Source organism: Neophocaena asiaeorientalis, unplaced genomic scaffold (assembly GCF_003031525.2).
Source record: "Neophocaena asiaeorientalis asiaeorientalis breed wild unplaced genomic scaffold, Neophocaena_asiaeorientalis_V1.1 scaffold105, whole genome shotgun sequence".
Lineage (NCBI taxonomy): Eukaryota > Metazoa > Chordata > Mammalia > Artiodactyla > Phocoenidae > Neophocaena > Neophocaena asiaeorientalis.
Window position 1 is genome coordinate 577,788 of NW_020172162.1, and position 25,287 is coordinate 603,074.

The 25,287-nt window shown below is 35.4% G+C and overlaps 1 protein-coding gene across 4 annotated transcripts in view; it reads right to left on the reverse strand.

Moving 5' to 3' along the window:
* The window catches only part of HACE1 (HECT domain and ankyrin repeat containing E3 ubiquitin protein ligase 1), an 89,009-nt gene that overhangs the window by 44,940 nt on the left and 18,782 nt on the right, over nucleotides 1–25,287 (reverse strand). For all 4 annotated transcript variants that reach the window (XM_024755854.1, XM_024755861.1, XM_024755849.1 and 1 more), the window contains 5 exons: nucleotides 18,036–18,118; nucleotides 10,844–10,940; nucleotides 9,789–9,890; nucleotides 8,682–8,788; nucleotides 2,738–2,888 (listed from right to left, as the gene is read on the reverse strand). In XM_024755854.1, the coding sequence (XP_024611622.1) occupies nucleotides 2,738–2,888; nucleotides 8,682–8,788; nucleotides 9,789–9,890; nucleotides 10,844–10,940; nucleotides 18,036–18,118 (540 nt within the window). The remainder of the gene's footprint in view (nucleotides 1–2,737; nucleotides 2,889–8,681; nucleotides 8,789–9,788; nucleotides 9,891–10,843; nucleotides 10,941–18,035; nucleotides 18,119–25,287) is intronic.

The window sequence follows — 25,287 nt, forward strand, 5'->3', positions numbered from 1 at the left end:
GCTTCCAAATTTCCAATTATAATTCTATGAAACCGTTAATAGTCACAGCTTACTACTCACAAAAAAGGAGCATATCAAGATTCAAGAAGCCTAAACTCTCTTCCCCATGCTCACCCTACTCCTATAACCAGAACTACTTTCTCCTTCAGATGTTCCAAAGTTCACAAGGCTCTAGATAAAAATCTCTTAACACTGAAAGAAGGGCTAAGTGTTAAGATTAACTTAAAGGACTTCTAAGATAAATCAGGAAACTAATAACAGGATGTTAAACAAACCTACTACAAACACATGGCCTATAAACCCACTCATTCTTAATGGAAAACCCATTAGCTAACCCCAACAATAAAGTGACATAGTAACTAGTTAATGAAATAGAAAGTAGGGATCAATTGCTACCATAGACAAAATGTGGTAAAAATTAAAATGGTATTTCCAATCTAAAATTGCAGCAACTGACCAGATGGTTCAGATTTTTACAACTTCAATCATCCCAAAATGAAAAGACCTTAAATACATGGATGACAGTGTAGTTTCTATTTTTATCCGTGTAAGTGGGAGGGCAGATCATTTTGCCATCCTCCAAAGAGTCCATATTTAATTCATAAAATTAGATAGAAAGAGATTAATCAGTTCCTTAAGAGTAACACTTGTTAATGTTTTAAAAAACTGGCTGCGTTTGTAACAAAAATGTTTTACCAAAGTGAAAGGTCAAAATTTAAGAGAAAATAAGACAAAGACAGAGACAAAGGCAGTTGTCAATGATACAGGGGAAAAAAAAAAAAAACCTTAAAAAGAGAAATAAAGATACTAACAAATGAAATAAAAGAGAAGGAAAGAACTTTATATATTATATATATCATTGATATATAACAATGAAACAAAGAGTCTGGATTCCATAAAAGAAAAGCTAAAAGAAAAGCAATAATATCCTTTTCTACTCTGTTTTATCTGTACTGACGGTCTAGATAGAAAAATAACATTTAAATCAAGCACTAAACGCCTATAAAGAGGTTACTTAGCACATAAGTATTTTCTGATATCATTAGCAACAGGTGGCAAATTGAAATTTTAACAAAAAATAAGACAATAATAAATATAATATATACTCAATTTGTCAATAGTGACCATATCTATACCTGGTTTGATTTTCATTCATCATTACAGATGAGTAGAAGGACAAGTAGAAAAATCAATCAGGAGAAGTTTCAGTAACAAACTGCATGAGTCATATTAGAACACATTAAGAACAACTTCCTGTAATATGAATGTTTGAGCAGTGAAACTCACTTAAAACAGCACTAACAAAACAGAGGATCAATAATTCAAATTCAAATTTTACAAAGACAGGAAGCTATCACTTCTAACTAGTATTAAAGGAAGTGGTACGTTGAAAAGCTAAAATCTGAATTACAAGAAGATGCATAACTTCCTTCTTCCAGAAGATGGCACAATAGGGGAAAATAAAAGAAGGAAGAAAAAGACACATACACACACACACACACTCGCACGCACAACTGCGGGGGGAGGGAGAAGCATGCACATATGTGGCTGAACACTCCTGCACCAATGTAAAAAAAAAAAGAGCCTGAAGCAGACGAACAGATGCACAGAAACTGATACATACCTATTCTAAAAGGTTATCATACCTATTCCAGGTATTAAAGAATTGACTAGTGTCAAAATGCTTGCTAACCATTTATTTGTGTCTGCCAAAAACTTGCCATGTAAGAATAGAATCATTTAGCATACATCATTAATTTAACTTTATATAACTTCAAATTTTATAGATAAGTAAAGCTGTCAATCACAACTCGTTTTTGAGGATGTGGCACATAAAAACATTTATATCACCTTTTGGATAGACAACCTATATTTATACCTAAAAGACTGTTTAAAGAAATATAATTTTTCATGAACCCAAAAGCTGATTTTATACTATGAAAAGCTCTCCAGATAAATTACCTTTAAAAAAATAACATGAAAACAATTATTAAATTACACATTTGTCCAAAATCTGAGTTATTTGAAAATGTAATGCCATAAAAAAGCATTAACAATAGCAATTATAGTCATGTACATTTATTAACAATAGCCATTATAGTCATGTACATTTTGCTTACTTCACAAAATTGTAATTTGGCATGGTTACACTGCCTTGGAAATCTTTCTTCCAAGGATTCCATTCATAAATGTGCTTGTAAAGAAGCAGCAGCTAAAGCAATATAAAATACATTAAGAAAATACCTCAATGTTTCTTCCTTGAAGTTACCCAAGGAATTGTTAATAAACCCAATAAATGAAAGTAAACGTATTTAAAAAAAAACATACACGGACACACACATAACACAAACGATAATAAAACCTAATTAAAAACCGGATGTCTTCTTTCTGAATAAGACATATTTTTTAAAAATCGTGATGGCTGCATTTAGGACCTATAATCCAATAAAAAAAAGTAGATTTAATTATATTTAAACATTAAATACCTTTACCCTTAGAATAAAACACTACTGAAATTAAAATTTTACTTGTAAGAAAAACAGAAAGCTCACCAAATGAGACTTGCTGCTGATTAGACAGAGATGAAAGGAAAAAGGTCTTAGTTTACAACGTGTCAATCACTGGTATAAACCAAATTTACATCCTGTTTATGAGGTTTCCAATTAATGAATGTATGCTTTGTCAAATTCATCTCTTTTACATCTATCTTCCTAACAACATCATATACTTTTCTGACCTTGAACACCTGGCTTCTTGGAGTTTTATTCCCATTGTAGCCCATATCGATTCCATTACTGGGAGAGGATGGACCAATTCGAAAGACATGACAAAATATTCTCACAATCCTTAAAAGGCTCTTCATTTGAGCATCATAATTACTAGATATGCTGAAAATAAAAATTAAAATATGAACAGATTAGATGGAATAAAACAAATTACATCTTAAAATACTGATTTTAAAACATTTTCATTACATTTACCATCTGTTTCATAATTTAACGAATAAAATTTCTTTCCTGTCATGATATGGGATGGAATGTTTTGTCTACCAGGAAGTTAGCAAATGTACATTATTTGGATTGCATGTGAATGATTTATTTACTTTTAAGTAACTAGAATATAACCAATGATCAAAGCATAAAATATGAAGAAAATCACCAGTATAGAACAGTATATTTATAAATTAAATTAATTCTTTAGAACTCTGAGAACATTTCACTGAGAACCAATAGTAGGAATGTTGATTATGATCTTAGGCCAACCCACAACTGAATTGTAGAGCCTGAACTCTACTATTCTATCCATAACCCCATCTTCCCTAACTCATCCCAGAATAGTAACCAATTGTTCACATACAGAACATGTACAAATTGAATAATCTTAAAGTTACTATCTGTATCAGGGTGGTTCTCCATATTACGGGTTGTCTTATGACTGTATATAAATAAGGGAAATACATCCTACTATGAAAAAGACTGATCCAATTAATACTAAACCGTATTAAATATAATATAAACTTTCTTTGACTAATCAAAAAGCCCTTCAAAATCCCAGTGCCTGGGGATTGTTCATCATCATCATGAATATCAATCATTACTCTTCCACAGAGAAACTGTAGGAGTTAGGGTAAATGTGTATTGAATCTAATGATAGATCTTAAAAAAAAACTTGTTGCTGTTTTTCAGGGGTGGTTTTATTTTGAAACCCCCAACATCAGTTATCTTGTATTACAATGGTTACACAAAAGCAGAGTAAAGAGTTGCATGACATTTGGGCAGAATGATATGACTGCCTTTGCATAAGTTTAATCATCAAAGCTTACTCTATCTTCCTCAGTTCATTAAAATCTTCCTCTATGGTATTTTTAGGTATCCTCTAACATGAAAAACAATAATGATTAGTTATGTGGAAATAGCAAATGCCTATTCTAAGTATTCAGATTTGATAAGTGAAAAATCAGAGAGTATTTTCTATTCTGGTGACAACTGAACCAAAATTTCCTGACATTTTTACTTCAACATTCATGTTGTTTTCTCATTCTAAAAATTATTAAATTGTTAAAAACTATACATAAAAATTAGCTATCAGTTACAAGTGTTAGTAAAATACAATAGCTATTGCTATCCATACTGTATTTGACTGGGATAGCTACAACACATTAGCAAAACTTTTTCTTTGTTTTACTAACTTTGAATCAAATGTGTATAGAATCATTAGGTTAACTCACACTGATTTTTACATATTTGTCTTTACAAAGTTGTTTTTAATTCTATATCATAAGATTGTTGAGACTGACAAAAGAGAAATGCAGTATGGTTGAAACTATTTCCTTTTTATATTGTGTTGCAGCTATTGGAAAAGTTAACTCCAATGACTCTCAAATTATTCTATGAGGGCTTCCCTGGTGGCACAGTGGTTGAGAACCCGCCTGCCGATGCAGGGGGCACGGGTTCATGCCCCGGTCCGGGAAGATCCCACATGCCGCAGAGCGGATAGGCCCGTGAGCCATGGCCGCTGAGCCTGCGCATCTGGAGCCTGTGCACCGCAACGGGAGAGGCCGAAGCAGTGAGAGGCCCGCGTACCGCAAAAAAAAACAAAACAAAAAAACCAAACCGAAACAACAACAACAAAAAAAAATTCTTCTATAAGAATGATGTGAATTTAATTTTCATCTGTGAAATTACCATATATATAAATATTTGTTTTAAGTACCTGATTTAGGGAACTTCATGAGTTACCTTAAGGTAAGAAGTATTCTCTTATACAATGGAGTCTGAACGTCATCAATTATTAATATAGTCTAATAACAGTCTAAAATAAGATTATTAGACTATATAAATATTACTTTACCCAGTTTAAACTTCTTCCAATTAAGTCACTGATCTAAAAAATGTCGTTTTTCACTTTCCAACCAATGAAATATCTCTTTCGTATTATACGAAAAGATCATAAAATCCAAACTTCATCACAAACTGCTCCAGCTCATCACAAAATGATAATTTCTTCCCAAGCCACCAGGTCTCAAAATAAAAGTTTAAAAATTAGTTTCCTAATTCAAAGCCCTGTCAATGTACTTACCTTTGTTAATATAAGATTATACTTTCATTCAGTGTCTTACTTAGCAAATAGCTGTGAATTCTCTTTTCATTTGCACATTTGTAACTATCTTTACCTTCAATCATAAATATATAGGAAGCAAGATGACTCACTTATTTAGTGAAACACAACACTATGTGCAAAAGGGCCCTCAGTAAATATTTATTATCTTCAGCAAATATTCCTAGAATCACTTAGACAAAAAGGCTATCCATTTTTCCGAAAGTATGCTAAATAACACCTCAATTGCCGCTAATTAATATGTATTTGAATTATTTTTTTAACTAAAATATCTATTAAAATAAGTGGCCAAAATTACATCACATTGTGGGTTAAGAAACATAAAATGATTGACAAATGAACAAAAGGAAGACAACCTGCAAAAGTACCATTAAACTAAATTGGCAGGGGGGAATGGTTTGTATTTGAGGTCCTCTTAACAATCTACTTTGGTAGCTGTGAGATAACAGAAAAATATATGTTTTCTGCCCCCAGCCTTTTTCCTGGCACAGAGCTCCTAAAAACCCTGTAATTTCTGAAGTGATAAGTGCACTAGGAGTACCTTCTGTTCTCATATTGGGTCTCTGACCCTGGTTCCTGACACAGAGCTCCTAAATCCCTCGGAATTTCCTGGGTGATAGCAGTAGCTTTTATTCTAATGAGGCAACTCTTAGTGGGCTTTTGGATGGGGGCTGGTCACCAGAAAGACCAAGCAATGATTAGAGACTTGGAATTTTCAGCCTTATCCCCCATTATCCAGAGAAGGGTGGGGGCTGGAAATGGAGTTAATGATCAACACACCCATGTGATGAAACCTCCATATAAAAAACAAAAATATGGGGGGTTCAGGGAGCTTCCAAGTTGACGAACACATCCACAAACTGGGAGAGTGACATTCCCCAACTCTATGGGGACAGAAGCTCCTGTACTATGGACCCTCCCAGAGCTCATCCTATGTATCTATTCATCTGGTTGTTCATCAATATCCTTTATCATATTCTTTTAAAAACTGGTAAACAAAAGTAAGTGTTTCCCTGAATTCTGTGACCTGCTCTAGGAAATAACTGAATCCAAAGGGGAGGAGGTCATGAAAACCTCTGATCTGTAGTCAGGTAACAAAAGTTGTGGGTAATCTGCGGATCCACTAATTCCAAGTGGCATCTGTGGTGGGGGACAGTCTCCTAGAACTGAGCCCTTAACCTGTGGGATCTAATGCCATCTCTAGGCAGAATTGAGGTAAACTGTAGGACACCCGGCTGGTGTCAAAGAATTGCTTGGTGTGGGGAATAAAAACTCCCACCACTGGTTTCCAAAGTGTTGTGGGTGTGGTAGTAGTGTGAGAGTAAAGGAGTGTGGATGTGGTAGTAGTGGGAGAGTAAAGGAGAAACGCAGCAGGAAGACTAGGTTTTGCCAAGATGGTACCAATACAGTAAATTCTAACACAATACTAATAACCAATACTGGTTACCAATCCCAACAAAGAGATGTTTACAGACCAAACTGGCCATAATAACATACTCCATAAGACATAGGAAAGGCATCATTGTAAATGGTGAGGCAGTAAGTCTAGCAAGGTAATTTTAAAACTTGTTCTGGCATGGATCCCTCTTTCCTACCCTGTTTCTACTGTTCCACTAATATCGCTGTCATTTTTAAGAGCTAAATTGGAGCCCAGGATCTGCTCTTTATCCATTAGTAAGGATGTAAATCCTGGTTCTTCTAGCCTAGCAAAATCACTGAAATTCAATTTTCTTATATATAAAATGGAGATAATATCTAAATCACAAAGTCACTGTGAGGTTTAAAGGAAATAATGTATCTGAATGCTCTTTAGCTTATTAGAACCTGCTTAAGTACGTATTAAAGGTGAAGTTAAAATAAAAACAGAGAAACATAAATGCTTTCTGATTATTAGGAAGAGCAGAAAATAGGGCAGAGATTTAAGTAGAAAAAACAAGTTTGCTAATGTAGGAAAACAGGTTAAGGTATTATGAGGAATTTAAAAAAGAACCATCATTATCACCAGCATCATCATCATCTCTACTACATGCCAGACATAATGGTTGGCACTATGCTTACAGAACCGTATCATTTCATTCTTACAACAATTCATTAAGATATTTACTATCATTTTCCAACAAGGAAATAAAATCCTGACTAGACTGTAAATTAAGTGTAGGGTAAGATCTTGTCTGTTTTACTCACTGCTATCTAGCAGATGGCCTAGTTAGGATAGCAGGCACTCAAAAATATGTATTGGATAGATGGATGGATGATGAAAGGAAACTCCAAAAAGTTACTTGCTGGGGTCACACAGTAAATGGTGATGTCTGGATTAAATATGAGTCTAGCTGACTCTAGAGCCCATGCTTTTATTCAGTATGTCTTAGAAAGTCCTCATCATATAAATGGATTAACAGAAATGACTAATAAAAGGAGAGCATTATGTAAAGCTGGAATTCAATGAATCTTATAGACAAAGTTTAAAGTAGCCTCAAAAGTAGAAAGAGAATAATAGAAAAATTAGCAAATGGCATACTGAGTAGGACTGCTGAAGAAAGACTTAACAGCTAAAAAGACACAAGAAAGTAATCTTGGACCATGAAGTGTAAGGGGCCTTCTAAGCAAACAGTACACAGTGTGATTCTGGTCTGAAGTATATGAAAAGTACAAAGGAAGACAGGAATAAAGGGCTAACATAATGGACTTGACAATGTAGCTGATTTACAGAAGCAGCATACAGTTGGGAGGAACAAAGTCCAGTTCCACATACAAAGGTGAGAGAAGACCACGACCTATTCTAATACTGTCAATGTATTAAAAGTTGACATGAAAAGAAAACTATTGGGTTAGCCAAAAAGTTCATTTGGGTTTTTCCAGCTTACGGAAAAATCCAAACGAACTTTTTGGCAAACCCAATCAAAGGAAGAAAGCATCCATAACAGAAGTAGGCCAAATTTAAGCTAAGAAATAACACCTTAATCATTTTTAAATGGCTGTTTACTCCTAACTGGGGTGACTAACCACACACAAACAAGCGGAGGTACAGGAAAATATATAAAGGCACTAACTTCAAGGACTTAGTGATGAGCCATTAAAACCACAGAATTGGAAAAAAACAAAGAACTGAACTGAGCGGGACAGTTCAGGGAGAAAACTTTATAAAGACGCATGAGGGTATAATACTGCAAGGCTGAACAGTAGCCTATACCCAGTTTTGTAAATTACTGATCAAGATTCCTAAACTACGTTCTTGATTCTTCTCTATGAACATTTTACTTACATGACTAGTCTAAGCAATCATTTTCTAAAATTCTAGACACAGAAGTCCAAATCCACTTAAGTAAGTCTCTATTTTTAGTCTCTTTAGACAGGCTAAAGTCTCCTCAGGAATAGCTGATTGCCCTGATCCTTTAAAACAAAACAAACAGTGATAACTCAACAAATGTTTGGAACATCTTAACACTGACAAAAGACATCAACAAAATAATCAACAAAATACACTATTCCCAGAAAAGCCTAAAAAGTGACGAAGCTGACAGATATTGCTGCCTACTGATTTGCTTATATTGTGAAACACTTACCTCAGCAACTTATGACCATTTGTTGTGGCAACTTCAGCAAGGCTTGTTAGAATCTTTAAATACTGGTTCTCACTTTGCTGAGATAAATGCTCCAGAACTTGCCGTAACTAATTTTTTTACAAATAAAAAAATGTGATTACATAATAATCCACTAAACTTTGTCAAGAAATTAAGTACCTATTAGTTTAGTAAGTATCCCAAAGCTCAATTAGCTGAAACCAAGTCCTTTACAGTTATTTGGTCTTGCATAAAATCAAAAGCTTATAGAGAGATAAGATGACATACAATGTTTGTTCAAAATCACCCAGTGAAAACGTATAAATAGAGAGAACAGAAATCACCAAGTTTATTTATGGAAAATTAATTCCAAACTTCTAAATATGTAAGAAAAAAACTCTGTAATTATTCAAAGAGTAGAACTATTAACAAATACAGAGCTCAGTAAACTAGTGATTACTAATCGTAACATGATATTCCTCCTTAGATTCTTTTCCTCTACCTATGGGAAATATTCTAATTATCTTAAGGAGAGATCAAAGGCACAGAGGACAGAAGACTCATAGGGCCAAATATTAGCATAAAGTTTATTAATTCTTATATAATTCATACTTAACCTATAATGCAGATAAGCCAATTCAAATTACTTAAATATTTATAATAATAAAATCAATAAACACATTTGTAAGATGCCATATACACCAAACATGAACAAAGCTTGTTCAGGGGCTTCCCTCGTGGTGCAGTGGTTAAGAATCCTCCTGCCAGGGGCACTGGTTCAAGCCCTGGTCCGTGAAGATCCCACATGCCACGGAGCAACTAAGCCCGTGTGCCGCAACTACTGAACCTGAGCTCTAGAGCCCGCGAGCCACAACTACCGAGCCCACATGCCACAACTACTGAAGCCCACATGCCTAGAGCTTGTGGTCCACAAGAAGAGAAGCCACCAAAATGAGAAGCCTGCGCACCACACCAAAGAGTAGCCCCCGCTCGCCACAACTAGAGAAAGCCCACATGCAGCAACGAAGACCCAATGCAGCCTAAAATAAATTAATTAATTTTTAAAAAAAAAGCTTGTTCATTTAATAGCTACCAGCACAATTACATTACCATGTTTTCTCGGAGATCTTCATTCTGTGTCATTTGAATAATTGTCTGGAAAAGCCTAGGGTGATACTGAATTAATACTTCACAAGTCTCTCCATATCCACCCTAAAAACAAGATTTAAAATTATCTAGGTTTAAAAACAAAACTCCTAAAGGAAAACATTTGTTTTATATATAAGTCTGACACCAAATATGTGGGATTTCCACACCAACCAATTCTCCAATTCTCTGTGGATACCGATTGGGTGTCCAATTTAATTCAATTATCATGCTAACTGCCTAGAGTTAGGGCAGACCACACAGAAGGGTTCCGTCCCACAAGAGTGCCCCCCACTTCAAAAGCCAATCACAAGTCCAGGTCACCCATACTTCTGACTAACCAGCTGTAAGTAAGGAACTCCCTCGACCTCCTCCTCAGGTTTGATAATTTGCTAGAACAGCTCACAGAACTCAGGGAAACACTTTATTTACCATTACCTGTTTATTATAAAGGCTACAACTCAGGAACAGGCAAATGGAAAAGATGCATAGGGCAAAGTATGTGGGAAGGGGCACAGAGCTTCCATGCCCTCACTGGGCATGCCACCCTCCCAGCACTTTGGTGTGTTCACCAACCCAGAAGCTCTCTGAGAACCACAATGCTTAGGGTTTTTATGAAACTTCCATTACACAGGCCTGAAGGACTAAACTCAGTCTCTAGCCCCTGACTCCTCCCTGGGGGTGGGGGAGGAAATTGCCTTCTAATTACATGGTTGGCTCACCTGTCAACCAGCCCTGTTCCTGAAGCTACCTAGGGCCTTTCAGCCACCGCTCATCTCATTAATGTACAAAAAGACATGCTTATCACTCTGGAGATTCCAAGGGTCTTAGAAGCTCTTGTGTTAGGAACTGGGATAAAGACCAATATATATTTCTTATACTATCACAGTTCCTTTTAAAGATCATATTTTTAACAGAATAAAAATCTTTGCACCCATCCTCTCATTTGAGGAAAAAAAAGTGATCTTGTCGGTTTCTCTTACGAAGTAAGGGACTAAGAACATACGTGAACAGCGTACCTGCACACATAAATCCAGAGGGCTTACTCCATTTTTATCTGGCAGGTATTTGGCTCCTCGCAACAGAAGAATCTGTGCTGTGTCTCTCTGACCATGACTGTACAGAAACAAAGTTTAAACATATAATCTTTTTAATTTTAAGTCTTTCTCTATAAATTATGGACAGTTAGTATCAATCAACAGAGGATTAATAATCTTAGAAAATTGAGAGGAAGATCTGAACTACAACCTCAACCGTTAGAAAAACTTCCCAACGTTAAGTCATATTTTTACAATGTAGATAAGAAACTGGCCTACTGAATCTTAGAATTGAACTTGGGACACATTACCTACAATAAATCATAATATTTGGGGATAAGTTGCTGGTACTCAGGCTTATGCTTTATTTTTTTCTTCCAATCTTTTCCTTCTCAACTCTAGCCTGACCACCTTCCCTACCACATATATCCAAGTCTCCAGACTTCTTAGTCCAAAAGAACCTCAATACTCAAACAAAAGTACATTTTATGACACTTTAATATGTGGTAAAAAAATAACAAAGGAAGGAGAAAAGACAAATATCAAAATGAGTAAATGGGGGGGATTCATTAGCCAAAAATACTAACTAAATGCCAACCTTCATTTTATCAACCCACTCAGTTTGGCTTCTGCTGACAGCTATTCAATCTGACCTAGAATGAACAACTCTCATCCACATGCCCCATTCTCTCTAATTGTTCTTTCAAGTAGGTTTAACAACCACTCTTTAAGCTAGGAGGAAGCTGCTTTGGGGGTAATAATCACTAGACTCTACATTTCGTTATTAAATGAGCTAATCTGATCCTAGACACAGAAAATAAATAATAAATTTATAATGCAGGGACATTAAAGTTTAAAGCTAATTTTACAAAATGCCCAAGGAAGTCATACAGTTTGGAAGAGTATCTCATCAAAGAATTTTATTTTGTAAACTGATACAGCCACTACGGAGAACAGTATGGAGGTTCCTTAAAAAACTAAAAATAGAACTACCACAGCAATCCCACTACTGGGCATATACCTAGAGAAAGCCATAATTCAAAAAGACACATGCACCCCAATGTTCATTGCAGCACTATTTACAATAGCCAGGACATGGAAGCAACCTAAATGTCCATCAACAGAAGAATGGATAAAGAAGATGTGGTATGTGTATACAATGGAATATTACTCAGCCATAAAAAGGAATGAAATTGGGTCATTTGTAGAGACGTGGATGGACCTAGAGACTGACATACAGAGTGAAGTAAGTCAGAAAGAAAAACAAATATCGTATATTAACGTATATATGTGGAATCTAGAAAAATGGTATAGATGATCTTATTTGCAAAGCAGAAATAGAGACACAGACATAGAGAACAAACATATGGACACCAAGGGGGGAAAGCAGGGAGGTGGGATGAATTGGGAGATTGGGATTGACATAATACACTATTGATACTGTGTATAAAATAGATAACTAATGAGAACCTACTGTATAGCTCAGGGAACTCTACTCAGTGCTCTGTGGTGACCTACATGGGAAGGAAATCCAAAAAAGAGGGGATATATGTATACGTATAGCTGATTCATTTTGCTATACAGTAGAAACTAATACAACATTGTAAAGCAAATATACTCCAATAAAAATTAATTTAAGAAAAAGAATTTTATTTTGTAGATGAAAAAAATTACTATTCAAGCACAAGTGAAACTAGAACTCAGATCTCTGGTCTTCTAGACCAATACTCTTCCCACAGTACCATTATCTAAAAAGGTATGTTATTTCACAAAGACTACACAGATTCCTCAGAAACTTAAAACAAACAAATAAAAACAACCTATTCTTTCTTTTCCACAAAATGAGGCTGCATAAAGTATAATTGGACTTAATTTAAAAAAACAGGATCATACTAGGAAGCTGGTGGCAGGCATTAAGTATATCACTCTCTTGATACTTTACTGTAATATTGATTACCTTCCTTAATACAAATACCGACAGACGAAAACTAACTTAAGAACAATATCTAATTTACTCCAGAAAAAGCAGAAAATCAAGAAAGCAAGTGCATCAGCAATCCCTCCAAAAGCAACAGTAACTAATTTTACTAGTCTACATTAAGAAAAATCTACAAAAAAAAGTTAGTAAAACTAATTTTACTAGTCTACATTTGTCAGCTGGGCATGCTGGCCAACACATTATATATTACAGCTAATAGGAATTATTTTATAATTAACACTGTTCTATTCCGTATAATACCTAAGTGAAAAGAAACTAACTTGAGCTTAATTTATTTAAGGAGTCAGTGATTTCTTTGCTAGGACCCAAGGTTCTGAGAAACCCAGATTTGCAAAGCTATTCTGCTCAACTTTAATGACATTTCTTTTACAGTTATTATCTGTGTTAGATGTGTTTAATCTTTCCAACTAAACTATAAACTTCTTGACAATACCCTTGTTCTATAACACCAAGCATGGCTTATAACATGTACTCAATATACTTGTTGAGTTGAGGGCTTTAATTTTAGATACCATTCATCTGACAAGTAAGCATTAAATAATGTACTAAGCTACACAAAAATAACAAAAAGACCCGAATTGTTATTTAGGATTAATTTTGTACCACATATAGCGACAAGAATAATTAATATCAAGAATAAAATACCACTATGACATTTTTAGAACGCTGGAGTAATTTCTAAAACTACATTAAAATCTCATCTGTGAACAGGTGGCATTTCATTTCAAAAGTAAATTAAAAGAAATGATTGCTAATAATATATTAAATCTGCATAACTTCATTACGGGCTCAAATGCCCCATGTGTAATATTGCAAAAGATAAAGATCATCCTGTTACAGACTGCTCAAAGTATCGCATGAAAGACTTTTCAATTCAAATAACTGCAAAAATTTACTCAATGAATAATTATTCTTTACAATTGAACTTATTTTTTTTATATTGATTGAGATAATACTCCCTTCAAGGAAATGCCAGTGTATTTTCTGGAAACTAAGAAGTTGGCAAAGATTTAACTAATAACAAACCTGTAGTGCTTCTAAAGCACTTAGAACTGATTTCTCAAGCACTTTCAAGTCTCCTAACTTCAGGCTTTGCAGTGATACAATTTGAAAATTTGGCTAACAGTGCATGTGTACTATATATATAACAACACTTTTTGGAGCTGCTTATGAAACAAAGAGGCCATATTTTCTAATGGTCCTTTTCTATTCTAAAAGTTTGCAATTTTGAATCTATGGACTGTTTCACGTGGCTACTTGGATTGTGAGTTTCCTAACTGAAAGGAGTTGCTTAGCAGTAGCTGCAAACTATGTTCAGAATCTTAACCTGTTTCTCACTTTATTACAGACCTCCAAAATTCCATAAAAATCTCACTAATTTACTGTATCTATGTAACCCCAGCTAAACCTTGCTTTCCTTTACAGAATAAAAGTTATCTGCAGATACAGAAAATATTTGAAAATCATTATACATCCAAACCTTTATTTGAGGAACCCAGTTAAGGGAATGGGAAGTATTATGACAAATATAAAACCAATCTAATCATTTAAGGACCTGAAGCATTTGCAGATACCACATAAAAGTCCTGAAAACAAAGGCAGCTGAATATAGTCCACATGAAAGAAAGCTAGTGAATCAGAATGTCTTGTACAAAATACCTAGAGAGGAAAAGTGGCTGGGAAATAGTTCCTGTCATAATTTTAGGTCAAAATCAATCTGAAATGACTCACTCACAGAAGCATTACTTTATTAAATAGTGCTCAGAATTAGAATAGAATACAAAGGAAAAAAGAAAAGGCCTGCCTGTATGATGGGATAAGAGTCAAATTTCTTAGAAAACCATGCATTGCAATGAAATTGAAAGAGGACAATACAACTCTGTGCTCACTGGGTGTGGAAAAGTGTACTAGAGCTTAGTGAGCACCTACCAACTACTAAGTATAAAATCCTCTGCAGGATGCTTTATATAAGCCACCTCATTTAATTATCACTGTAGTCCCACGAGGCAGATATCAGCATTTCGACTTTACAAAGAAACAAAGCTTCAGAGGTCAAGAAACTTGACTAAAGTTGCATAGCTTTGGGGATGGGATTTGAACCCTGCCTCCTACATATTTCAATACATTTTCGATTTAAAGAAAACAGTTTTAGGAGTTAATCACTGAACTAGACATATGACATATCTAGTAACATCCCTCAACAATAAAAATTTACATTAAGTTCAGCTTTTTATCTTAGAGCCCTGTAACTTGTCTGCAGGATCAACCTGGTCTATTTCTCACATTCCTTTCCCTTTCATTTATCAGAGAGAATACATTGGGAATAATTTATAATTTTTAATGTATACCTCTATCTAGATATCATGAATATAATTAGAAGTCTGCCTATAAAATGAACCATTTTCCATGTTCCATATTTATCATCCTGCAACAATGAAGAATTTATATTCTAGTTTCAATTTTAATCATATTTGCTTAGCCATCTTTGTTCAAAGAGAGCTAATGTTTGCTAGATTAAAACTTAATGATGGCTATACAATACTAGCAGAAAGTACTTCTAAAAAATTCTTTTACCATAACCCTATGCTCAGACTAACTATACAAATATCACAGTTATGTGAACACTAATATATACCTATATTTTACCAGTATACATGGCATTATTTTATATATTTTTCAAAAACGTAACTATAGTGATTCACTCATTCAAAAACATTTACTAAGCATCTAAGCACAAAGCACTATACTACACATGGAATATAAAGTGATGAATAAAACAAAATTCTTGCTTTCATTGGGCTTTCAGTCTAGCAGGGGAGACACACTATAAACAAGTACATAAACACTATAAAATACAAAGTACAAAGTGCCACAAAAGAAATGATCATGATACTGTGATAGGAAATATGGGGAGAGGCCTACCTAGATTGATCAGGAATTCTTTCCTAAAAAGTAACAGTGAAGCACTGACATGGAGGCAGCCACATAAAAACCCTACGAAGAAGGTTTCAGGCAAAATAAATAGCACATAGAAAAGCCTGCTGGAAAGAGTCTGATGTATTGGGGGAACTCAAAGAGAACCAACGTGGCTGAAGCACAGTGAGCTAAGCAGGGTCAGACCATACAGGTCACGTGGATTTTATTGGAAATGCAACAAAGAGGCACTGAAAAGTTTAAATACAAGGTTTAAGCACAAAGTGACAACAGCCCATTCATTTTTTAGAAGGTCACTTTGGCTTCTGAGGAAAGAACAGAAGGGAGGGAAACAACAGAGGAATCTGGAAGACCAGTTAAGAGACTACTGCAGTATTCTAGACAAGAAGTAAAAAATTTAAGGTGGTTTAGTGAGGTGGAGAGCCGTAATGAGATTCAGAATGTATTCTGAAAGTGGAATTTACAGAACTTACTAATATATTCCAAGGTGAGGGTCAGAGAGAGAGACAGAAATAAAAAATAATGACCTAGTTTCTGGTTTACACAACTGAGAAGGTAACGGTTCCAATGACTGAGATGAGAAAAACTGGAGGAAAGGTTTGAAAAGGAAATCAGAAGCTATATTTTGGACATGCTAATATCTGAGATTCTATGAGACTTGCAAGTGATGATGTATATCAGGTAGATGGACATTCAAATCTGAAGCTTCAAAGAAACGTCTGATCTAAAGATAACCCCTCAAGACAGGATATGATTTCAGGGAATCAAACAATGATATTATTCATAAATTCAGGACACTAAAAAAGGAATCTGTGTTCTAGCCAAGCAATCAAATTGTAAGTATAACATAAGAAAAAGCCTGGATTCAGGTAAGATCGAGAAGTCTAGAGGTCCAAAAGTCCTTGTATTCTAATTCAAGGCTGTTCAATGATGATTTGAATCAGTCAGACCAAAGCAACATCAGAGACCCTAAAGAAAAGCTAAACGAGAAGAAAAGCAGATCTTTCATTTTAAACAAAGCTCCAGGGAATTCCCTGGCAGTCCAGTGGTTAGGACTCAGCACTTTTCAATGTCAGGGCCCAGGTTTGACCCCTGGTCGGGGAACTAAAATCCCACTAGCCACATGGTGAGGCCAAAAAAAATTATAAAAATTAAAAATAAAACATAAAACAAGGGCTTCCCTGGTGGCGCAGCGGTTGAGCGTCCGCCTGCTGATGCAGGGGACACGGGTTCATGCCCCGGTCCGGGAGGATCCCGTGTGCCGTGGAGCGGCTGGGCCCGTGAGCCATGGCCACTGAGCCTGCGCGTCCGGAGCCTGTGTTCCGCAACGTGAGAGGCCACAACAGTGAGAGGCCCGCGTACCGCAAAAAAAAAAACAAAAACACAAAACAAACCTCCAGTAAAATGACATAAAACAGGAAAAAGGATAAGAAAAGAGGAGCTTTCTAGAGAGCTTTATATCTAAAATAGAGCCTAAATAAATACAATTCCTGTAATCTAAACCAAAAAGAAAAATCAAGTGTATTGTGAACTGCTCCTAATTGCAACTAAATTTACATAACATATTATGGGGGGGGGGGCCGGGTATGTGTATAATTATTACACTGTTAGCTCCTTAAGGACTGGAGTTTATTTATTACTGTATCACTAATGCCTATAATAATGCATGGCACACAGTGAATGCTAACTAAATGCTTATTACATGAATGAATCAATGAACAAAACATATGCTTTAGGAAAATGAACCAGAAAAAAAGAAAAAAGAAAATGAACCAGGACAGAGTATTAAAAACAACTCAATGCATAACTCAATATCTAACAAGAATGATTCAAGAAATTTTTTAAAGTTACAAATTCAGAGAAAGCAAAGACATGGCTCTGAACTAAGGCATACTTTAATAGCTTATCCCATTGGAACTAACTTGATACTTGATAAAGAAAACTATGAAAGTTACTGGATTATTGGTATGTCTTTTTTATTACTAAGTAATTCTAAAATCTAAGTAATCAAGTAAATCAAAAGCTCCCACTTACAATATATAAAAACACTGGCAATATAAAACACTTTTCATCATGCAGTTAAGTAACAGAACCATAATGCTATATACTTCATCTTAAAAGGGAGCATAGTATTTCTAGGAAGGGAGGAGTTTTAGAAAATACACACAAATGTTTGTGTTTGAAAAAATAGCAGATTCAACATTCTTTAATGAGAGCATCTGGCAATATAAATTATCATACCTGCAAGCAAAGTACAATGGAGTGGCTCCTGATACATTCGGCCTGTTAATATCAGCACCACTGTCTAGCAAGCATTGCACTGTCTGGGGGAAAAAGAAACAAAAGTAAAGCCAGAGAAGTTGAACAAAGACACAGTTATCACAATTTTAGTCCATATAAGGAAAGTTCTCACCACAACCTGAAGCTTTAAAGAAAAAAGAGTAGGAACATGCCAATTATGATGGCTGAACAAATTCCACTTTTTGGTAAGCTCTGAGCCTCAGGCGCTACACAGTATATGTGGAATTATCAATGTAATGTAAATTGTGTTAACCTGGGAAGGTTCTAGAAAATCACTGACATGTGTAGTAGCTACCAAAGGACTTGAAATGTGGCTAGTACAACTGAGACACAGAATTTTAAATTTTATTTTATTATAATTAAGTTTAAATAGCCACATGTGGCAGCACTGGACAGTGCTGCTCTAGATTTCTGAATTTTATTAAAAACCAGAGTTTTTTGCCTCTAAAAACAAAAAGTTGGTACCAGAGCTCTTTCTCAAAATTCAAAGAGGATAATTATTAAAGTACAAAATATTAAAAAGCTAAGAAGTCCTTTTGCTACTGACAGTCACCAATACTGACTCAGTTTCTCTGATTGTCCCCTAAGCTCTACTTCTGCAATCATTTGATGTGTACTAAGGGAAAATAAGCTAATATAAAATTTTAAAAATAAATATCTGATGATTTGGGCTTCCCTGGTGGCGCAGTGGTTGAGAGTCTGCCTGCCGATGCAGGGGACGCGGGTTTGTGCCCCGGTCCGGGAGGATCCCACGTGCCGCGGAGCGGCTGGGCCCGTGAGCCATGGCCGCTGAGCCTGGGCGTCCGGAGCCTGTGCTCCGCAACAGGAGAGGCCACAACAGTGAGAGGCCCGCATACCGCAAAAAAAAAAAAAAAAAAAAAAAAAATCTGATGATTAGGAATACAGCAAGGCTTGCCTGAAAAACCTTAAAAAAGAGAATCTTTTCTGGTTTTAATTCCTATGATCTTCATTTTAGTTTCTCCTGCAAAAAGGAAGACAAGATGTAAAAACTTAAATGTTTTTGGAATTAGACTGTTTAATAATTACTTCTGGATTGAACACACATGTTCATCTTTATTGCTGCTCTAAAACCTAGTACATTGTCAGCAAAATATTAAGACTACAAACTCGAAGGAAGAACAGCAAAGAATACAACACATACTAGATAAGTCAGAAGTTTTAGGAAAATGGCAAGCAAGTGAAAGAAGAGTAACTGACTTAGCAGATCAAAGAAAGCTGAAGTCTAAGTGTCTGCAAATGCAGATTCCAACAAGAAACCACCAAATTCTCACTACCGAACACACACACACGACACAGGAATTGGAAGTAACAGGTATCTTGGAAGACAGGGATAGTTATATAGAGCTAAGACAGGAGAAGTAGTTGAAAACCTAACAGCTGGGCCCTCCCCCAGGACCCTTCCTCCCCATCCCATACAGTTAGCCACTATCCCTCCCTATCTGTCTTGGAAGTAGGGAGGTTTATTATCTGGACAAAGTGAACAGTGAGGCTCTGGACTGGCAGACAAGAAATACAGGGAAAAGCAGGGATGAGCAGCCATGCTGAAAACAACTAATTAAGTGAAAACCTCCAGCCCCCATGCTCCACTAGGCTCCCAGAAATCCAGTAGCCAGGCTTAAAAGCTTAAGCAGGAGGAGACTGAAGGTTTCCTCTCTGGAAAGTGGCACCAGAGAAGAGTCTGACTGATACTGGCATTACAGACACCAGTGAAATAGCCCAGTTGGCCACAAGGGGACATTCAGCAATGCTGGGAGACTTTTTTGATTTTCATTACTGTAGAAGGGAGGGTCCAGTTGGCAGCCAGTGGGTAGAGGCCAGGGTATGTCTAAACATCTGACAATCTACATACAGGCCCCACAACAAAGAATGTTCAGGCCCCAAATATCAATAGTGTCAAGATTAAAAAACCTTGACGTACAGTGAGACCAGTCAACAAACCCAGCTCATGTACACAACGCTTTCAGCCCCATTTCAGTGCCTCACCACTATACATGAATGGACAGACAATGTTTAAGACACAAGTGAAGCAGGCCTCTAACCTGAAAAACAAACAGAAAAAGGAAGTAAGAAAAATAAAGACAATAAAGGGAACCAAAAAACAGCAACAAATATTAGAAAAGTAACTGATACCCTCAGAGAGAAAAGAAAAAATACTATCCATGGGACAAAAACAAGATGCTGGGGGAAAAATATTCAGAGAATAAGATATCAAAAATATGATGGAAGAAATAAAAATTCAATAGAAGTTAGAAATACAATGTTGAAAAACTATACAAGAAACAAAAAGACAAAGGAAAACAGGAAAAATGAGAAAACTAGTAGATCAATCCAGGGAGTCATTGTAGAAATTGAGAATAAAGAAAATGAAGGAGGTGGGAGACCAAAACGAAGTAATCAAGAAATAATACCAAAAAATTTCCCAGAACTGAAGGACACAAGTTGCCAGATTGAAAACGCTCACCAGTGTCCAGTCTAATAAATTAAAAGACCTTCAACAAGGCACATCAAAGTGAAATTTCATAATACTGGTGATATAAGATTCCAGAGATAAACAGAATCCAGATTGATATTAAACTTTTCAACAGCAACACTGAAATTTAAAAGGTGAAATGCCCTCAAAATTGTAAGGTGAATGACTTCCAATGTAGAATTCTATAGCCAGCCACACTATCATTCAAATACATGCTTTTAAATAAGAAATAGGCTTAGCTATGTAAGATTTCCAAAAAAATTACCTCCAACGCACCTTTTCTCAAGAAGCTACTGGAGGATATCCTCCTCCAAACAAGGGAATACATCAAAATAGAAGATGTGGAATCTACAATACTGAAGATCAAACACAGAAGATATCAAGAAATTCCCAGGTTTAGAGAAAAACAATGGAGTGACATTATCTAATGAACTTGTCTTTGAAGAAAACAGTACTGAAAAAGATTCTGTGGGAGCATATAGGAAGAACTACTGATTCACCAAAAAAAAAAAAAACCTGAGCTAAGCTAATAGTCACCCTAGTAGAAAATGTTATAGTTCACTACTTGACTCAGCAGTAAACAATATTTACCTAACTGTATATGCAACTAATATTGTCTCATTAAAATTTATGATATAATTAATTTTAGAAATGGGGCGACAGGGCATGGGAAGAGGATTTAAATGAGTTAAACACTCACTCACCATAACAAGAAATGATTCAGTGATATCTAAAAGTCATAAATTGAGAAAGAGCAGTAGAAGCATATTATGTGGAAATAGATACCAGAAGAAAAGCTAAAAGAGCTGAAAATTGCCGCCTAGTGATTGTGAATTGACAAAGAAGGGTGATTTAAAGGACTATAATTTTTTATTACAAAGATTTTGATAAAAATAAAATATTTTAAGATATAGTATTCATGTATTATTACTATTTGAATTTCTATCTCAGGAGGAATTTGAAAATCTATGTAATAGAAACATGGTTACATAAAACTTTATTATCAGCTATATAATTCTTAAACTGTGGACAAGCGGTCAAGTACTGCTCTCAAAAATATAAGAAAATAAGCATTTAGGTTATTATAAGGCAAGGCCCACTTGAGCCTTTTGATCATGGCTTTGCCCTTTTTGATATCTGACCTAGAAGTTGTGTGTATGTGGTCCCAAATCAGAAGTGAGATGGATAGCAGCAATAATTTTCACTGACTGTTACAGAAATTATATAGACAATAAGCCATCTCTCAAAAAGGCTCAGGAAAGATAAAAGCAATTATATCAAAAATACATATTAATATTCAATTAAAACCCAGCAATTCAGAGAGAAGCTGAAATAAAGTAATTATTAACAAAACATACTATGCATTCATAAAAATTATATAATTGTTAAAAGTATATAATGATATAATAGTATGAATAACCTTAGCATGTGCCTGGATACTGTGCTAATAAGCATTTATCATTTCATTTACTGCATCCTGATGGGAAGTTGATATCCTTCTCTGCACATTCACAAGTAGGAAACTGAATCTCAAAGAGGTCAAGTAATGCGCACCCCAACACACAAATAAACAGGGGAGCGGGGATTAAAACCTAAGCCCATGGTCATAACCACTAAGCAATTTACCAAAAAACAGAAATTCTAAATTCAGAATACTAAATAGTATTCTGGCTAATTTGGCATATTTTCATAAGCTACATTAATCACAGATGATCTACTAATTCCCTACTAAATAACTATTTGAGAGTCATGCTCAAGAGCCTAGACAGTTATTTCCGTTCAGTTTTTAAATAATGCCATTTCTAAATTCATATACTTTTTACAGTATTTCTGTATTTTTATTTATACTGTAGAGCTAACAGTAAAACAAATTAGCCATTAGACTAACATTAGACTAACATATTCCTCTACAAAGTGGTAAGACAAACTTCAGGCAAATCATAGCAAGACAGCATGATTTGTTTTAGCACATTTCTCACCCCGAAACCCCTACACACAAATACTTCTGTGTCATACATTTCTATCATACCCTTGTACACAGGAAATATCCTATGAATACATTAAAAATTCTGTTCTTAACAGAGAAAAACACTTAATAAAGTGGAAAAGCTCATTCCAGCATTTTCTTTTACATTCATAAATCTGCTTTTCTGTTTTAACAAAATTATCTCAAATAAGATCCTCAAAATACACAACTATTAAAAGAAACACATATTTTAAAAAAGCTTTCAATAGCTCACTTGTAGATAAAATGTTGCCTGAAGTCAAAGAGGGAGAAAAACCCATTTCCCTCAGAGTAAGAAGAAAAAAAATACATAAAGGGATTTGAATGTAGAGAGTAAAAAAAATTGCCTTGCAGCACTGACATGAGTGAAAAGTCATCAATCTTTGTGATTTCAAAAAAATGTATGCAGATTTCTTTTTGTAAAATCTCTGAAACAGGAGGAGTAAGGATAACACAGAATTCAATTATTGATTAAATAGCATAATAAAAGAAGCAAGAAAGTCACATAACTTAAAAGTTTTTTTTTTAAATTTCCAATCTATGTAAATGAAGGGCAAAATAACTTTGAAACTAGGAGAATTCAGGTGGAGGAAACTATTAAATTAAAAACATAAAAGCCCTTGAAGAAACAATACTACTTGAAGATTTTAAATTATACAGAAGCATAAGGGAAAACAAAATCAAAGAGAATAAATTCTGGATTCAACCACTACAATCCCTAAGGAGTCTCAAAAGCAGAAATTTTCAGCAATAAACAAACCAGATACAATCTTTTATAAGAATCAGCACTATCAATATACGCTTCACTTAAAGGTACAAAAGAAAAAAATTACAAACATTTACAAACGGAAAGAAAATGGCAGAAAAAACTGCTTGGAATGATACTGCATTTGACTAGCCCATTCCATTTTTCAACAAAAATTTCAATGTTGGTATGTGCTAGTAGTATGTGCTAGATGTTAGAGTCACAGCAATGAACAAAATGGACAAACATCTGCCTTCATGAAGCTTACATTCTAGTGGAAAAGGAAAACAAAGGGACGTGAGAAATAAAATATGTAGTATGCTAGATGGTGACTAGTGCTATCCAGAAAAACTAATAGGATTCTCTATGACAGATTTGGATTCAATTTGTTTTAGCAAATTTCTCACCCCTAAACCCCTACACACAAGTACTTCGGTGAAAACTGCATTGTGTCTGTTTAACAGACATAAGCCATGAAGTCCAAAATAAATCACTGTAATTTACAACGGTCATAAGTTCCCCTGTTTTCAAACTTTTATGGCTTCTCATTTACTTGCAAAAATTAAGCTCAGCAGCTTACAATTTAGTAAATGTAAACATGTAAAAGTATACTAACAAATATCTGTGACTGAGAGCTGATTACCTGTATCTTTCAAGTTAATATAACATAATTTTAAGAAGTACACTGAACTAAAATCATTTTATGTGTGTAATATAGATCACCAAAATACGTTTTTAAAATAATTCAGACCTTCAAATTCCCTGTCCAACCCTCTCCCCCTTAAAAAACAAAAACACATTATCATCCTATTCCTAGATAATCTACAAGGGGAGTCTTCCTCCTTACAGAGTAAGGAAGAGCTGGGAAGGAATACTGAAAGAAAAGCATGGAAAGGCGATTTTCACATGGCCTTCAAGAAATCCTCAAGAAACAACACACTTTCAACAGACGTCATGACCTTTCAAATGATAAAACAACATCCTGAGTGGAAAACTAATGTGCAAAGCTAATGTTTGGGTCAATCTCAAAAGTCATTTAATTGAAGGCAGTGACTAACCAAGACCACCTGTACCCAATACATTGATAAGTTACAAAGCAAGAAATCCAAGGCAGCTCTACTTTATCAATGTCAACTCTCTGAACGACACTGACCAAAGTAGAAAGGAATATTAAACCATAAGTAAAAACCAATGTTAAACCATACAACATAAGTTGTATCCTCATTTACTAAAACAATGATAGCCAAACACCAAAAAAAGCATCTTTCATCTCTTATTGAAAGCAATTCTGGGGCTTCCCTGGTGGCACAGTGGTTGAGAGACCGCCTGCCGATGCAGGGGACGTGGGTTCGTGCCCCCGTCTGGGAAGATCCCACATGCCGCGGAGCGGCTGGGCCCGTGGGCCGTGGCCGCTGGGCCTGCGCTTCCGGAGCCTGTGCTCCACAATGGGAGAGGCCGCAGCAATGAGAGGCCCGCGTGTGGCAAAAAAAAAAAGTAATTCTGATGACAGGACAGCAATGTACTAAAGACTTATGCACTAAGAAAAATGGCCAACTCACTAGTCAGTGACTGGTGTGTATAGGTCTTCTCTAGAAACCTGTCCACCTAAGCCTATCAAGACTTTGAACCCTTATGTAATACCTAGCAAAAAAATCAATATTACCCAGTTGTGTTAGGAAAAAAATCACAGTAATAGAATTTCCTATTATTTGCTCACATTTCTCAGAAGTGATGAAAGGAGAATTCTAACATTAGAATAAATAAAATTACTCTGAACCTAAAAACATATCCTGAAATGTTAAGTACATCTACCTTCATGCTTCAAGGCTGAATCCAGTTAATGTTTTTGCAAAAGCTTTCAATTAAGTTTGCATGGCTGCCCTGTAATTCTCGGGATGAAAAGCTTGGAAGCTGGCTAAAGATATCAAGAGAGCTGACTGAACGTAGATGA